The 18471-nt window shown below is 31.3% G+C and overlaps 1 protein-coding gene across 3 annotated transcripts in view; it reads left to right on the forward strand.

Annotated features, from left to right (window-relative positions):
* The window catches only part of LOC139502742 (innexin unc-9-like), a 49132-nt gene that overhangs the window by 21293 nt on the left and 9368 nt on the right, over positions 1 to 18471 (forward strand). Inside the window, exons 1-2 of one of the 3 annotated variants that reach the window (XM_071292305.1) lie at positions 7406 to 7693; positions 18263 to 18323. The exons of 1 other annotated variant lie outside the window; for it this stretch is intronic. In XM_071292305.1, the coding sequence (XP_071148406.1) occupies positions 18265 to 18323 (59 nt within the window). In that variant the 5' untranslated portion in view covers positions 7406 to 7693; positions 18263 to 18264. Of the gene's footprint in view, positions 1 to 7405; positions 7694 to 12323; positions 12444 to 18262; positions 18324 to 18471 lie in introns of those variants that run through there. One more of the 3 variants, XM_071292307.1, reaches the window with a different exon arrangement.

Below are 18471 nucleotides of genomic sequence, written 5' to 3' on the forward strand. Positions count from 1 at the left end.
TATATTGTTAACATTGTTGTAAAATTAAAAAAGAAAAAAATACATAAAAGACTGTTTAAACAGGATAAACAACTATGATACATTATTTAGTAAGGGAAAAGTGGCATGAAATCAGCTCTGTTGATAGCGCTTGAATAATGTTGAATTCAAAATTGAAAATAATGTGAGCGACGGAAACAGCACAATCATATATTAGTTTAATAAATTTCTTGTTATTGAGGTGGTTTTTTTTCTCGAATGTCATACAATTTTTCTGACCTATAAATACAAAAGTAAAAAACAACTGTTACATTCGATATGACACAATACACAACATATAAAACAGTTTTTGAAATTTGTATTCTCCTACCAAAATGGCATAGCTTTCAAGACAGTTCTATTGCTGTATCATTAATTCGTTGCGTGCAAGTCGTATTCTTATACAATCCTAACCGTATCTTAGTCTTATCATACGTCACTTATATCAATAAGAGGCAGGATATATCGAAAGAAGAATCAAGTCATATTTAAAGTAAAGAAAAAGCTGTCAAATTCGTTGAAAAAAACACCTGAAAATGACGACATCATAAACAATAGTCCACAAACACTACAGAAAACAAAAAACAGGTGATCCGGAAAGGTAAGTTTGTTCTGCATCACATGTTGCACACGTCCAATGTTGTTAGCAGGGTTGAGTTCAATATCGTAGCAGCTACGTAGCCGCTATCAATATCTATGTAACAACTAGTCTATATAGCTACACGTTCAATAGTCAAAATCTACGTAGGACTACGTAGCAGCTACAATATTGAGCTCAACCCTGTACAAGGAATCGTAAAACAAAATAATTGCTATGTAATTTTATAATAAACGTGAGCAGTCTTTGCATAACAATCCGGTTTATTCTTTTTAAGTTGTTTCAGTAATTTATATTTTGTTTATCCTTATTTTTTTCATTTTGTATTGCATTGTTAAAATTGTCTGCAGTTTTTGGTGGGGTTCGTGTTGTGAAGTCTTTAGTTTTTGGTGGGGTTCGTGTTGTTAAGTCTTCAGTTTTTGGTGGGGTTCGTGTTGTAAAGTCTTTAGTTTTATTTTTCCATGTTGTTGTTTTTGTGTATTATTGTTTTTCTGTTTGTCTTTTATCTTTTTAAGCCATGGCGTTGTCAATTTATTTTAGATTTATGAGTTTGAGTGTCCCACTGGTATCTTTCGTCCCTCTTTTGAAAGTTTTTTTTCTGGTACAATTTTATGTATACTAGTGCTGATGATAGTTACCTATCTAAGATAAAGGCCACAATCAAAGACGAACTGGATTTAAGACAGTGTAAACATATAATGAACGGTACACAAACAGCTTCAGATAGTTGAATACCATTCATTTCATCTAATTTTTCTTTAAAATCAAATACAAATGGACGAACTCCTACCCCTTTTCCGGTTGAATATCAATGAGGATTTTTGAAACTGAGTATTAAACTTTAAAGAAATAGATATTTGTTCAGAAAGATGGAAAACAATACTGATGGTAGATTTAACTGGTCGTTCCTTACTTTTCCTTTTGATATGATGCTCTTTTTTAACTTTCAGTTACTTCGCAAACAATGCCCGTTTGCCCTTCATGATTGATTATGCATAAAATAACTCCAAACTCTCTCGTGCTCATTCATATGTATGTACCTGTAGCTATTCCTCTTTTAAGTAAAGACAGTACCGTTCAATTTATATCCTTAATTCTCTTAAGTGTATAAATTGCAGATTCAGTGAAATTGTGTTCTGATAATTTGTTAACATCTATATTTGATAGCTGTTTCGGTAGTAGAGGAGGGTGAAGGGGTGATCTGTTTGAAAATCTTGGATTTAAACAAACAGGCGTTGACACGTTTTGAAACGTTAGTTTTGGGAAGTTGCGGCGTTACATGACAGACTTTTTACCCGGTATTATCTTGTTTCAGGCGTACACTTCAAAAAGCTTTTTAAATTAATTTGAGTCGTACCTGTATTAAATCAGGCTGCCGTATGAAAAAAATAAGTATTCGTGGAGGTTTTAAATTATAAAAAAAAATAGGTTTCAGTTTCAAAACGACAAGTTTCAATTAAAATGATTGAGAAGTTTGAAGAACATAGTAATGAGAACTATGTATTTGCTTTGCAAATATAATTAAAGTTTGTAACTTTGTACAGACATATAATACCTAAACCTATACAGGGCATAAGATGAACTATTATTATACTATTTTGAACATACATTGTACTTTATCCGAGTTAAATTCACTGATTTATTTTTGACATATAAACTGATGATCTGATTATTTTCTTTTACATGCATCATCAGTACAGATGTATGTGAGAAAAGTATTGGTGTCAAGTTTAGATAATGTTCACAATACATCTTCTAGTGCAATTAGGGTATATGTTCCTGATCGCATTCACATCAATTGTGTTTGCAATAATGTACAGTAGATTTTTATCTGCTGTCCCAATTGTCATTACAATACAGTAGATGCTAACATTGATCATAATATGTTAAAAACTAACATATTATGATCAATGTTATCTAAAGCATCTACAGTACAGGTAATAGGGTGTTGGTACTTTCGTCTCCTAAACTATTAGTTTTGCTAAACTATTTTTGAACATGGTCGATAATACAACTTGAGAGTAAAGTTTAAGCTCAAAACACAAAAGGAAATCATCTCACAGATAACAACTATTAGAAAAGATAATATTTTTGTTCATAAATCTTAATATATCGTCTTTGTGTCTCATTTTCTATCACATTCTTTTTATTTTGACACTAAATACAGTTATACGTCAGTGGATAATTTGGGAAAGGTTTAAAAGCGAATCGATTCTAGGGCTGAGATGTCTAACTATTGTATCATTAGACTATTAACACTAAGTCTTATGTTGTGAGTTCGAACCCTGCATATATGGCAGATGCATTCAACTTCAATCCGAAGTGAAAAAGATTGTGAGCTTGCCTGCCTTTGTTTTGCGGTTTTCTTCGGGCACTTCTGCTTCCTCTGACAATACAAAAAAGGCACCAGCAGTATCATTGACCGCCACAATATATCCAAAGTGGCATCGAACACCAATCAATCAAGCAATTAATCCCCGGACCCTGGATCGGCCCCTGGTTATATAATCTAAAAGTACCAATGATATTAGTTTGAATGCTTTGGTTTAATCTCTTTAAAAATAATAAAATTACCGATACCATATTGATGTAATTGATACTTTATATAACTAATAATTAAATTCAGACAAGTTGGACCATAATACTGTAATACCTCAACTTCAATGCGATTTGTGTACTCGACTTGTGTGGTAGAGAAGTTGGACCATAATACTTCAATAACTCAACTTCAATGCGATTTATGTACTCGACTTGTGTGGTAGAGAAGTTGGACCATAATACTTCAATACCTCAACTTCAATGCGATTTGTATACTCGACTTGTGTGGTAGAGAAGTTGGACCATAATACTTCAATACCTCAACTTCAATGCGATTTGTGTACTCGACTTGTGTGGTAGAGAAGTTGGACCATAATACTTCAATACCTCAACTTCAGTGCGATTTGTGTACTCGACTTGTGTGGTAGAGAAGTTGGACCATAATACTTCAATAACTCAACTTCAGTGCGATTTGTGTACTCGACTTGTGTGGTAGAGAAGTTGGACCATAATACTTCAATACCTCAACTTCAGTGCGATTTGTGTACTCGACTTGTGTGGTAGAGACAGCTTTTTATGTTACATGCAATGAAAAAAGGCTACAAAGATCTATTGTTTGCTTTGGAAAATTTTTGTTATCTTAGTCAGTGTTTTATGACATATTGCTTAAGAATCATTATATACTGAAGTGCATCTTATGTTTAAGAAATTAGTCGAACACATCTTTCATCTGAAGTTGCATAACAAAGTTATATAAAAAGCTACATTGTTTAAACGAGACATAATTAAAGTAGGTAATAATATAAACACAAATTGGATATTAAGAACAAAAGCTTTTGCTGATCATATATTCTCTTAGCTATTTAATTAAAAGAAGAATGCATGTGGTATATTTATAACTATCTCTGGATATCGAAAATTGCTACTTTTTTATATTTACCAAACATTTTCGTACTTTACGAGTTTTATAACCCACATCCTATTACCGACTATCGGTAAAGCAGATGAAACAGGTAACAATGATCAAAATCTGCTGTACGCCATTGCAAATCGTAAACGCAGATTGCAAACTCCATTGATTTTAAATGAAATCGTAAACGCAGAATGAGGTTGCAAAATCCATTGTATTGAAATAGAATCGTAACGCAGATTTAAAAAATCATTGTATTGAAATGGAATCGTAAACGAAGATTTAAAACCCTTTCTATAAGATGGAATCGTAAATGCAGATTTCACAACACATTGTATTGAAATGGAATTGTTAACATATTTCAAAATCCATTGTATCTAAATGGATTAAAAAAAACGCAGACGTAATCTGCTTTTGACAATAGCAAAGCATTTTTTTAATGTTCAATCGGGGATATATACCATATTGTATTTGTCGTAGTGATAGACGGTTACAGGAAATGTGACCGACTCTTAGTAATGCTCAAAACAGAAACATAAGGACACGGCTAATGGACATGTAAGGAACACTAGTTTCATACTGAAATCTGATACATAGGAAAAGTGAAATAGGGTCCTCTTCCCATGTAAACGGGGATCTTTGTTTTAATCAGTTATGTTTTCTTAGCATAATGATTGGAGTCATAGTTTTACTTAGGCATACTGAAAACCTGTTCATTAAGATACGTGGTATTCTTATTTCAGACAATTAAAACTACCTAGACGTTGGAAGTACTAAACTTGCTTTTTATATTGCTAAAGATTATTATGCTGCCGTCTGTAGTCAAAGCAAGTTCTTAAATAACTGCAACAGGAATGACAAGTGGAATTGATTTTTCTTTGGAGTTTCTCATCTGTGTTAAACAATTATAGCATCATATGGCTTTAGTTGTTTGTTTTATTTTGAATTGTTTTACATTTTGTCGTATGAATACGACGACCTTTTATAGCTGACTTTATGTTTGTCGGATCTGTGAATTGTTGAGTGTCTTACGTTGGCATAATCAATAGTTGTTTATATCATCGTCCTAAAATCGCTGGTGAATAGTTATCTTCTTGAAAATCACACCTCTTCGCCTTATTTTCATATTGAATGAGTCTCTTCGAAAAGAAATAAAATAAACTAAGAGTAAACCAAGTACAAGATAAAATAGATCAAATATAAATCATTATTCAGTCTGGCCAATTATGACTTTTCTGTAGGTAGATTACCGCATGATAAGTATAATTTTCAGTACTACATCTGATCAAATGAAAGACAGATTTAAAAGCGTTTTGTGAGTTTCAAAACAAAATATTCAATTTTAATCTGATCATGACAAAGAACTAATTGTATTGATAGGAATGATTTGTGAAAATGGTTTTGAGCATGTGTTTATTATAGAATCGTCAAGGCTATTACCTACATTTCTCACAAAGGACAATGTGGGTGTCTTTGTGATTATAAACTTTGAGGTGTTTCTTATATTTACATATCTACAGGTTACAATAAAATAAAACCTACTGAATTATTTTCCGTTTATGTCATATTTGCTTTGTCCTTTTAAATAGCAATTTCAATACTTTAAATTATTACTAATCAAATGATATTTCAATATCGAAATACCTTTAAAAAACTTCTTATATTTGCATACGTTTTGGACACACTACGTTTAAATAAAACTTTCAAATCTCCCCCGATGATTTATATGTAAAATTTTATATCTGATTGCTTATTTAATATATTAAATATATTAAATTTCTAAATGAGAACAGAATTATACTTATAAAATGAATGCATATGTACTTTAATTAGACTATTAACCGGATTTGTTATCACATAAGCAACACGACGGGTGCTGCATGTGGAGGATCTGCTTACTCTTCCGGAGCACCTGAGATCACCCCTAGTTTTTTGGTGGGGTTCGTGTTGTTTATTCTTTAGTTTTCTATGTTGTGTCGTGTGTGCTGTTGTTTGTTTGTTTTTTTTCATATTAAGCCATGGCGTTGTCAGTTTGTTTTAGATTTATGAGTTTGACTGTCCCTTTGGTATCTTTCGTCCCTCTTTTAATTACTTAGCCTTTGTGTCAATCCGAATCCTTCATACTTTGTTGCTGAATACTCATGGCTGTCGTAGTTTTGATTCAAGAAAGCGTCATTGCTACTCGAGATGTTGTGGTTTAGTGTTTTGAAAGGTCAAGTTATTCTTGAAGCATACCAAGTTGTGCATCTTGTGTTCCGTTTACGTTTTTAAGACCCTTTTTGTATTTTCAATATTTTCAATCGAGTAGGAATGCATTTGTATATGTATGTATCCTTGTTTATCAGAAAAGTAAAACATAACATCAGAGTTGTTTATTCTCTCCAATGAATTTAATCTAGTTAAAAGTGTTTGAAAACATTATGCATGTTTGAGTTCCCTTCTTCATTATAATCAGAATTCATTTAGAAAAGAAAATACTCAAAGTGGAAATTTAGCACTCTAGTTAAAATAAGTTTTGGCACTTGCTCTTCATTTTCGTTTGGTTGTTTATATGTCGCACGTGGATCAGCGAAAGAAAATGAGAACAAGTACTGAAAACTTTAATTAATTAGATTGGAAAATTATATGTCTTATGATACCTGCAATATGACATTTTCAATAATCATCCAGGAAAGATAACGCTTTACCAGATAAGCATAGAACAAAATGATGATGGTAATGCTTTGCTTTGTGTTTGGTCATATGTCTTGTTAACATAGTTTTACACCCCAAAATGCAGTTATGTTTCTAACTTTTTACAAAAGATATGACAATAGTAAATGTAAAGTCGATGCCTTGAAATCATTAAACATGTATAAAAAAAGTCCAATAAGACACTATTAACCAAATTAAATTATTCTTTCATTGTGTATTCCTCTGCATATAAACCAACCTCTTTTAATGTACCCACCATAGGAATGAGCAACAAATGACCTGTTTATTTTGTATAAAGTAGCTTAGCATCACTGACCGAATACCAAAGTTTGTTGGATTTTACATGCATTCAATAAATTTTATACAAACTGTCAAAATGTTAATCACATGTTTATAAATTTTTATATTAAACACATTTTATGATTTCAATATCTGATTTACACATAATTACAATTAATTGTGTTACATTTGGATACTAATGTGTCTAATGGCCTGTGGATTTAAAAACAATCAGTTCATCTTATCCTAATTGTTGTCAAAACTATTGTCCGAGTTTGCACAGTGTCATACCACTAGTACATTAAGTTTTCAATCATTAACTTTAAACAATACTATACGTATATAACAGTTTATCTTGTCAGTAAAGCTCCATTGGATGACAAAAACATCTCTGACGTGTACCCCCAAAATCTTCAAATACATAAATGTTACGATCGACGTGGACTTCTTGCCAACAATATCATCCATCTTTCATATACAAATGGCGGTATGTTTGACATGTCCAATAATACATAGATATTATTCCATTATGTATTTACATAAAAGTGAATGTGTGTACACATGATGGGTTGAATGTCATTGTTGTGAGAGAGGGTGATACTTTCCATATGTTTTGGCAAAACACAACAATTGGTTTATATAGAGACCAAGAACAGGTAAGCCATTCAGTTCATTTGAAATACTTTTATTTTGAAAGAAAAAAATATATGAACCGTTTCACTTATTGAAATAATCATTTTGACTGTCTTTTTCAAAATTCGGGACATAATTTATATAATGTCTTTCATTGATCATGTTGACATTCTTTACATTGAGATACTAGTTTCTACAACTTTCCATGTAGATAAACACGTTGTACCCGGTTGATGCCACCGATATCAGTAATTTCGGCCTATTCCCTCAGTTTTTGCCGCTAGTTTTGTATATTTAAAACAAATTTACAAGATTTGAACATCAGTAAACAAATGTTGTCTCTTGTGTATCTAGGACAATAACATGTGTGTAACAGATGTATTCATGAATACGTCATTCTTTAAGATAAACGCCATACATTTTTGAACAATCATGTGTTTAGTCAGTTCTAATTACACACGCCTTGAGCAATGAATCTTATAAGTGTTAAAAAATTGTACGATTTTTATCTCGGTCTTGACCCTCACTTAAAAGACGTCTGGTGAAATAATGTTGGCACCTACTTTACACTTAGTTCCTTAAAGTTACTTTTTACGGAAGGTTGAAAATTGGTTCTATTTCCTTAACCTTTTCTGTCATCTTATATTTGGCTATTAGTGAGAAACGAATGTCTTTTAGAAGCATTTATTCAATGTATTTGTATATATAAAAATAAATGCAAATTAAGGAATAGTAATTAAAGAACTTTAAACATATATAAATGTAAGAAGATGCAATATGAGTGCCAATGGATAACTCTCTATCCAAGTAAAAAATTGTAAAAGTAAACTATCATAGGTCAAAGTACGGTCTTCACCACGTAGTCTCGGCTCACACAGAACAGCAAGCTATTAAAGGCCCCTAAAAAGAATAGTGTAAAACCAGTTAAACAGGAAAAACATCAGTCTAAGCTATATGAAAAACGAGAAACACGTATGAACCACATCAACAAACGATAACCACTGAACATCAGGTTGATGACTTGTGAAAACAAATGTAGTGAGTACATATAAATATTCGACACATGAACAGTGTCTACAACTCGTGACGTTTGGTCGTTTTCATTTTTTTGTCATAGTTTTGTCAGTTTTATTTCGAATAATGAATTTGTATTGTCTTGCCATTTTGTTTTACCCTGACAACATCTTGATAAATGTGGTCACATATTATGTCTAAATATAAGCATTACATGACACCCGAAATACGTTCATACTAGAACATAGATTTATACATTGCACTCAATATATATATATATGCTGTTTTATCGTCGTTTTGCACTTAGAATCTAGACAGACACAAAACACTTACATTGTACATGACTTACTTCTACTTCATTATCTTAGAAACATCATTATAATAAGACACAATATGGTAACTTTCGGGGAGTAATAGTTAATAATATGTATTGACATTTTATTGCTTATTGTGTCAATTTAATGGAATGTACACTGTTTATAAATTTTCAAAACGAATATTTGAATGACACACATGAATGATTTCCAATTCGCAGATAAAATGAATAAATCATATATAAAACTATATTATATTCTTGCACAATATAACCTTTAAAAAGTAAAATCACGAAAATACTGAACTCCGATGAAAAATCAAAACAGAAAGTCATTAATCAAGTGGCAAAACTAAGGCCCAAACAGATCAACTGTCATATTCCTGACATGGTACAGACACTTGCAGCAAATTTGATCAAAACAGAAATGTCTAAGCAGAGAAGAAAATACTTTTGAACATTGCAAGGCTGACAAAAAATATCACTGGCTCCGAGAAGTCAATTCTAGTTAATGAACTTTAACCTTGAACTGTTTATTTTGAACTTTACATATCTAACAAAATAGTTTGAAAGGTATATCCAGGTTTATTACTGATAATTAGATAAGACAAAAGTATTAATGAATTCAAAATTTGATAATATTGAGACATTGTTTTCAACCAGTAGAGTATTAATAAAGCATTGCTTACAGAAAATTTCGCAATGTGCATGAAGTGCTCTTGTCGATTAAGTACTGTTCAGACATTGATTTTTCTAGTTACTGATCAAACCTTACATATACTTCGTGGATTAGGATCATCTTACCCTTTCAGAGCATCTGCGATCGCCCCTGTGTATAGGTGTGGTTCGTGTTACTCTGTTTTTAGTTTCATGTTGTGTATGAAGACTGTATTTCGTGTTATTGTTGTTGTTTTTTTATTGTTTCTGTTGACCGTGGCGGTGGTAGTTTGACTTCAACTTTTGAGTTAGAATATCTCTTTGATTTATGTCGCCTCTCTGTAAAAAAGTACAGCTGTTATTTTGTTTTCTTACTTTTCAGTTAAAATTTCTTATGATGACATTTTTTAATGGTGTGTAATAAAAATTCAATCGGAAATGATTTTGAAAACTATATTGAGAATATATTTTTAAAAGAATTGCTTTTTAACTTACCTGTCTGAAATATGAATATTGACATTGAGTTCCTGGATAATATGGTTAAAGTATGGTAATGTTTATGTAATTAACTTTTGTATTCTAAAGTGAATACATTCATTTGTCTGCAAAGACTACAAGTAGGCCAGATTTCTTAACACCTTATGTGCTATACCTTTAAAGTATTTAAAAAGATAACTTTTTTGAAAAATTGTCACCTCTGATTGACAGTTAAAGTTGATGTTAATCATTGATACTTTTGTAGGTTTTTGGTATGTGAAAACCAAATAAAATTACCTACAGAACGGAATGTAATCCACATAGAAAATTTAGAAAAGATTGTTTGTTTAACAAAATAAAGGAAACAAAGATTCATTTATTGTGTTTTTTTTCAATTTTGTAAAATCGTGTTTCCATAACAGACAATCTTAAATAGCTTGGGAAGAAGATAATCCATAATAATACCTATTTTTGTTTCTCAATTCTTTCCAGGAAACAAGAAAACCACCAAGCCGGAATTCTTAAAAAATAGGATAAGTTGTAGTTAATCACTTTGTTTCAATATTTACTTGCCCTTTAAAACTGCAATAGCCAAAATAATAATATTAAAGATTAAATTCAAAAAGGGGAACTCCTTAAGAATACTTACAAAACAAGACACTAGACTATATCAAACAAAGGGACGACTGGGAATAAAAACTAATTCCTTACTTAGTATTGGCATGTACCGAATACACGTTGGTTTACTTGGTTTAGCTAGATGAATATCCCATTTGTATAGTTTGCATATGATAGTACCGTAATAATAACCAAGTTATAAACACAAAATTCCATAACTTTGTAACAGTGGAGCCTTTACTAAAATGTATGATTCTTCTGAGGATGTATCAAAATATACCTGATAAAAACAACCGTTAAAGATAGAATAAATAATATTTTTTTTATTACATTGGTTGCCATGAATTACATTGATTTCCCAGTTAAATAAAAACCTATAATACCGCATGTGAAATAAACGTGGTTATTTCACTCTCTGACGTCATACAACAATAGGCGTTGTCAAGACGTCGATAACGGCGAATCAAAACAAATTGTGAATGCGTAGAAAAACAATATAGTTCCTTACATGTTTTGCATTTATTTCTTTGAAAAAGCCATTTGCAATTGTAATAAAAAGAATAACTAAATATAGAATTCAAATATCGAAAAATATTCAACTCGTGACCGAACAACACTGATAACTAACTCATGCGCTACGCGCATTCGTGAATTAATGTGTTGTTCGGTCACTCGGTGAAGGTTTTTTCGATTTGAATTTTTCAATTAGTTATTCTATAAGTATATCATCAACATCTTTGTAAAATGCAGTTTTTTTTTAAAGAAAGAGGTGGAAGATACCCAAAAAATAATTTGCTTAAACTCATTATTTGAGAAACATCATGACAAAAAAAAAGATAAAAGAATATTTAAAGCACAACCTAGAAAACTAAAGATTTAATCTTACGAAACCAACCAAAAAATGGTGCTCTGGAATGGTGAGCAGATATTGTTCAACATGTGTCATCACTTTTGAATGCTTGTCTTTGTTATATCTACGTAGAACACACTTTAAAAATGTTGGGGGTCATATGAGGAAATAACTGAGAGACTAATAGACAAATATCTGGAAATCATCAATGACCAAAATGAATTACTGAAAATGTACATGCCTTTTTAATAATTTGCGAATGAAAGGACCTAAAAGTCATTTAGTAATGCTTCTATTTGTTTTACTGTAAATAAATAGTTGTCAAAGGTACCAGTATTATGATTTAATACGCCAGACGCGCGTTTCGTCTATATAAGACTCATCAGTGACACTCAGATCAAAACAGTTATAAAGCCAAACAAGTAAAAAGTTTAAGAGCATTGAGGACCCAAAATTCCGAAACGGTGTGCCAAATACGGCTAAGGTAATCTATTCCTGGGGAAAGAAATTCCTTACTTTTTTAAATGTAGGTGGCTACATTGAACCATTTGCAAGTAATTAACACAATTCCTCGCCTTTTGTATAATCGCCTTGGTTGATATATTAACACTCATCTATATGTATGTGTCATAGATAAGTAGGCCATAAACTACCTGATCAGAATTATCATACAAAAAGACCAATTCATTTAATATATGCATTTATACGTTTAACTTGTGATTATGTCACATTACCGTTTTCAAAAGATTATCAAACTATTTGAGTAGTTAATACAGTTGTCTTTAAGATACCTTCATGCAATATCAGTTGTGGATATGTAACTCATGGGGAGTTTTACTTATATGTAAGTGATTAAGATAATATTTTCATTTTATTTCATCTTCCTTAACGGACAGGGTGGGCAAATATAAAACTACATATAAACTAGGCGAGAATTCAAAGGATTGAGGATTTTTATGCTAATATTAATGTGTCCTTCCTCTTCATGAGCTTGTAAATAAATTTAAGTAAAGTGAAACAAATATGGCTGTTGAGGATGTATTTGCTCCAAACATTTTAAACAAAACGATTCCTTTTTCTCATCTTCTTTTTTTTTATAACGGATGTACCTTTTTTTGTGCATATTTATACATTCTTTTTTGCAATTTAGTAAATTTCTCAAAGTAGAAAATTATATTTTGTCATGGAACAGTTATAAGTTGACAAATGAATCGTCTTGGCATACAAATTGTCCTGTCGCTATGTTCACACTTTCTTCTGACACTAATGTAGCGAAAAAATAAGACGACAAATATTTAACGAAAATGTACACAATGCTTCTTCCTCGCACTAATATTACTTATCTAACATTGATTGAATAAATAGAAAACAATCAATTTGTTTTATATGTCTCAAAGACTTCATTTATATAAGTGAAAACAAGAAACTTAAATAAATCAGCACAGGGCGTTCACGATTTCTGAGAGTTACTTTTAAAAATTACATTTAGCTTGCTTATTCTATTAAATAATGCGTCTAAATGAGTCGTAAATCGTTTTGACATGAAGATTTGACGGAAAAGCTTGGTTTCGTAGTTTGAAAGAGTAAAATTGAGCTAAGTATATTGAACTGGTTCTTATTTGTTTGTGTTTGTATTTCAAAAAATATTTAAATGAACGCAACATGAAATACTGCTAGACAAAATCTTAATAACGTTTCTTTTTTTTTTACCAGTAAACCAGCTTTGAAATGAAACGATCATGTTGGTTTAAACATCTTTAATACATTTATTTAGTCATCATCAGTCCTGCAGTCAATTTTCATTCTTATCCACTCCGGGAATTTTGATGTCAATAAAGATCCATTTAGTCTATGTTCAGACTAGTAAGAAGATGTATTGATCCGCTATATTGAATCAATAGAACCCACAATGTTCGATTAATAAATCATAATAAAAAGAAACAAAAAACAACACCTACCTCGATATGCCATTTTTAAAATGATTTTCTCTTAATTTAAATGGTGCAAGAAACGGAATATGCTTCAATAAAACGTTTTTATCTGTATGAAGTAAAGTATTTCATGACAAAATCATTCACGTATTTTTGCGGAATTTTAATTATTATTATATCACGCATTTGTTAAACGTTGTTTTAACTCTGCAACTGTTTCGGTATTATACATCTTTTTGTTTTCAATAAATGGGCTTTAAGCGTTTCTCGTGAAGGTTTATCCTGAAAAAAGCTCTTCTTACGCATGAAATTAAGAATATGTAGTTTTCATGTTTTTCGAATGTATTTTTGTCTGTTCAAAATGCATTAGACAGTCAGGGGCATTTTTAAACAAGTAACTGTAAAATTACCTAGACAGAAAAAAGTTAAAAACAAGGCTATTTGATATATTACTTATATGAGTAGAGTGGGGTGCTCAATTTCGCCATATCTTTCTATGTTTTCTACAGTTTATGTTCAGGTCTATAGGTTTTTTGAAGTATGCTGATATTTCTATATGAAGATAACTTCAAATGCAAAATATTCTTAAGCTTGAAAATAATCATTTGAAAAGTTAGATTAAAGGGTGTTTGAAATTGCCTGATGTTTTGTCAATGGGGGACACATATTCGCCGTTTTTATACATCTTTTTAAACCCAAATAACTGCAGCTTTCAACAAAATTTCCCAAATCAATTTCATTATAGACGAATAGCAGACATTTTTCAAAGGTGTACAGAACTGAAATTTAGGACAATCAGTCAATGAATTACCAAGAAATATTTCTTTTGAAATCATGTTTTTCATTCAGGAAATTGGCCGCAAATCGTTGTCAGTTTTTCGGTCCTTTGTGGTAAGTGCGGCAATTTTGTCGTAGTTTAAAAATTAATCATATTTGTTATAAAAATCGAATTTACCGGCATATTTCTTCCATTTCGGCTATCCTATGAAGTTTTACACCTCAAAATCATAAAACGGCGAATACGTGCGCCCCACTCTAACACTTCTAAGGCCTATGAAAGAAAATCCAGAAAAACATGCAATTAAGAACATGTTATTTTCATTTTTTTTTTAACTGTAGTGCTTAAAACAACTCCCCAATTTTGTTGATTCTAATTTCTATATAGGGAAAAAGAACTTATCAATTTTTTTATTTTTCTATAATGGTCTTACGTCTTATGTTCGTCAATTTTTTGCTTGTCAATTACACCTCAGTTATACAGTACATTTAGTGAGATGTACTGTCTGGCTTATATAGGACCTTGGGAAAATATGCCAAGAAAATGTATACTTTTTAGAAAACAGTAATTCACTTACAAAACCTCTTTACACACTTCGAATAATGAACAAACAAATTAGGTTACTTGATAATCGTAAGTTAGGTGTTTTCAATAGATTCAGGAGAAATTTTTAATTGTTGTTTAACCTCGGTGTTGAGTGCATAAATTAAAATGTACTATTAATATTTAATCAGACATCCTGCAATATGTATACATATGCAGTGACATAATGGATAGAAAAGATTCTTTTTAACTCGCACACAGATATCTGTATGAGACCAATGTGAATAAGTATATTCTGAAATTTTTTAAACGTATAGTACTAAACAAATACACTACAGATGTTTTATTCACTGCATGATCGATATTTACTTTTTAAAGCGTTGCTTTTCATGCTTTTCTTATATACCTGATAACTACATACTAAAATTTGAAAGGGTAGTTGAAAACTCATTTGTAAAGACATAAAAATTCTCAGTTAGAAGAATGAACTAATGTCTTCACTTTGAGTATAAAGGCCGTAATTAATAAATCAGAATTACTTCGCTAAAATTTAGATAAAGAAAAATTGTTAAAAGAAATGTAACACGGATAAAATAAATTTAGATGAATATATAATTAAGTTTATGTTTCGTTTCTTAATTACATATGTTTCTTTGTATTTTGATTTTCTAAAAGCACAGGGTATCAATAAATAAAGTCTACTTCACATTCAAGTATCTTCTTTTTTTCAAAAACGTCTGTATTATTTACATGACAACTATCGTTAATCAGTTAACCTGGGGTTTCCGCTTTACATGAGAGGTGCATTTACAGTGCGATCGACGACATGAAAAAGAAGACATATGGAGATTCTAGCAGACGCACATAACAAAACCCAAAGCAAATGGACATCGCTTGTATTCCTGATCTTCATAACGGCAAAGTCCGGTCTTCAATCCGAATCCCCGCTACTCACTGTCATTCACGAGAACACCTAGCCCAGCGTTTAGATGATTTTGAGAATGTTTTCATTAACGATTGTCCGTCAGCAGCTCCTGACTGTGTTAGATATGGAGCTAAAGATTGTCTATATAAAGCGGCGGAATACTAATATACCAAAAAACTCAGCAAACAAACTGAAAAACACTTGAGGAAAAACACAACGCAACGACCAAAAAAAAACCCCGAAAAACATGACATAAAAAAAATAAAAAATCACAAAATTCTATTTAGAAGAAAAATCCTACTTATATCCGGATAGTTATATCTTGTCATTCGTTAGAATTATTTATTTTTAAATGTATGAAATTTATGAAATTTATGAAATATTGAATTCGCGTTCGTGAGTTTAACCTTTCGAATAAAGCGAACTTCCTGAAAGATCAAATAAGCGGGACAGTAACTTTTGAGATTTAGCCTTAATCGCGAATTAAGCAAAAACGAATACCTCACGAAAGATACTTTTCTAGCCCTGGCCATATTTGAAAAGTTCTTTTCATACGAATTTACACCTAAATTGCATGACTTATTAATTTTCTATAGCCATAAATTTCATTTGAAGCAGAATATGATTCTTTAGAATTCCCAAGAGTTTATGTCCTAAAATGCATTTTGACAATCATTTCTATACCAAGATCTTTAAAGTTCAAGAATATTTACTCAAATTACTCAATTATATAATTATTGCGTAAATAAATCAGTTTGACAGCTTTTGTAAAATAAATAAATTTGGATCGAACAACTAGTCATTAGCATGCATATAGATATTTATTATATATCTGCTTTTTTCTCTTTTGTTAATATTTGCACCGCATACAGCGGTTCATTGATTATAGAACACTGAGATTAAACGCTATAATAATTGATATTCCAGATATATACAAATACATTTACTATAACTTTGTCTTTAACAATTCAACATGCAGGAACACATTCCTTTGATAGCCTGTTTTGAATCCTGAGAAGTCATACTTTATAAAAGATGGCATAATGTTCTTTCAATATCTTTTTCTTCTCATTTTGACATCAAAAATAAGGCCTCTCTGTGGAAGGCTTGCACAATTTGTCTTGACATGCTTGATGGTGTGGGTTGATATCCCAGATATATAGAAATAGATTTACCCTAAAATATTGTCTTTAACAATACAACACGCAGGAAGACATTCCTACTCTGTGTTTAATCCTGTGAAATAGTACTTCGTAAAAGATGCCATAATGTTCTTTCAATATCTTTTTTCTTCTCATTTTGACATTAGAAATAAGGCCTCTCTGTGGAAGGCTTGCATAATTTGTCTTGACATGCTTAATGGTGTGGGTTGATATCCCAGATATATAGAAATAGATTTACCGTAAAATTTTGTCTTAAACAATACAACACGCAGGAACAAATTCCTAGTCTGTGTTTAATCCTGAGAAATAGTACTTTACAAAAGATGCCATAATTTCCTTTCAGTATCTTTTTCTTCCCATTTTGAAATGAGATATAAGACATCTCTGTGAAAGGCTCGCAGAATTTTTCATGACTTGCCATACGGTGTGGGTTCACATTTAAAAAAAAGGAAAATGGGGAGCCGATGACCCCATTTATTTTAACGCAACAGGTTTTTGAAATAACTCATAAATGTAAACAATGTAGTATCCTTAAATATGTGCTTCATCTTCCTACATATGTTGATAGGGTTCATTTTGTCCTTAATTTACCTTATGTTGTGCTTTTACGCTTCTTTTACTTGAAGTTGATATGTTTGTTGTTTTCTTCTACGAAATCTTTAGAATTGAAATTAATCTTATTACCGTACACTTTTAAAATTTTAGTTATCAAATTGAATTGAGTTGTTCTGCAATGAATGGACTCTGATGTTCGTTTAGGAGTTTGAATTAACATGAGCAACACGAAGAATTCCTCATGTATAGCAGGATCTGCTTACCCATCCGAAACACCTGAGATCAAACCAGTTTTTGATTGGGTGTATGTTGATCAATCTTTACTTTACCATGTTTTCTATGCACAATTGTTTATCTGTTGGTCTTTTCTATTTTACCCCTGAGTTTGTCAGTTTATTTGAATTTACTAATGAGTTTGAATATCCCTTTGGTATCTTTCGCATCTCTTTGGGTATCGTCTCCATCTAATTCGTTTGTCCTTTTTGGACAATAAACCATATGTAAACTTTCTTTTTGATGAGCATAATTATTGTAGAGTTATTCAATTGAAGCTTCCTTTCTTATCTTTATCGATAACGATTTCTGAACATGTGTATTTTACCACTGTGTATGAGTCCTCGCATTCAAGGTGCAAAGGGATTAATATTACATGTAAATGCAATAACTGGATTCCCAATCCAATATCAACACATACACTAAACTACTAAGTGGTAAGGCAGATCTCTATTTAGTAACATTTGTGTATACCCTGGTCTTGTTTGTTTACAGGAATGACACTTGGAGGACCAACTGTTGCCGCTTATCTGGATGACACGAATCAGTACCCAAAGCAAGTGATGATCTAAATAAAAATTAAAAATAAAGTCATATCCAATTCAAATACTGTACTGTAAAATTGTAAATTAACCTACGTGTTACCTTATTGGTGTAGATTTGGGTTTGAGAAAAAACACTATTCTGTGGATTCATTATTAAAA

The sequence above is a fragment of the Mytilus edulis genome, chromosome 14, assembly GCF_963676685.1.
Source record: "Mytilus edulis chromosome 14, xbMytEdul2.2, whole genome shotgun sequence".
Lineage (NCBI taxonomy): Eukaryota > Metazoa > Mollusca > Bivalvia > Mytilida > Mytilidae > Mytilus > Mytilus edulis.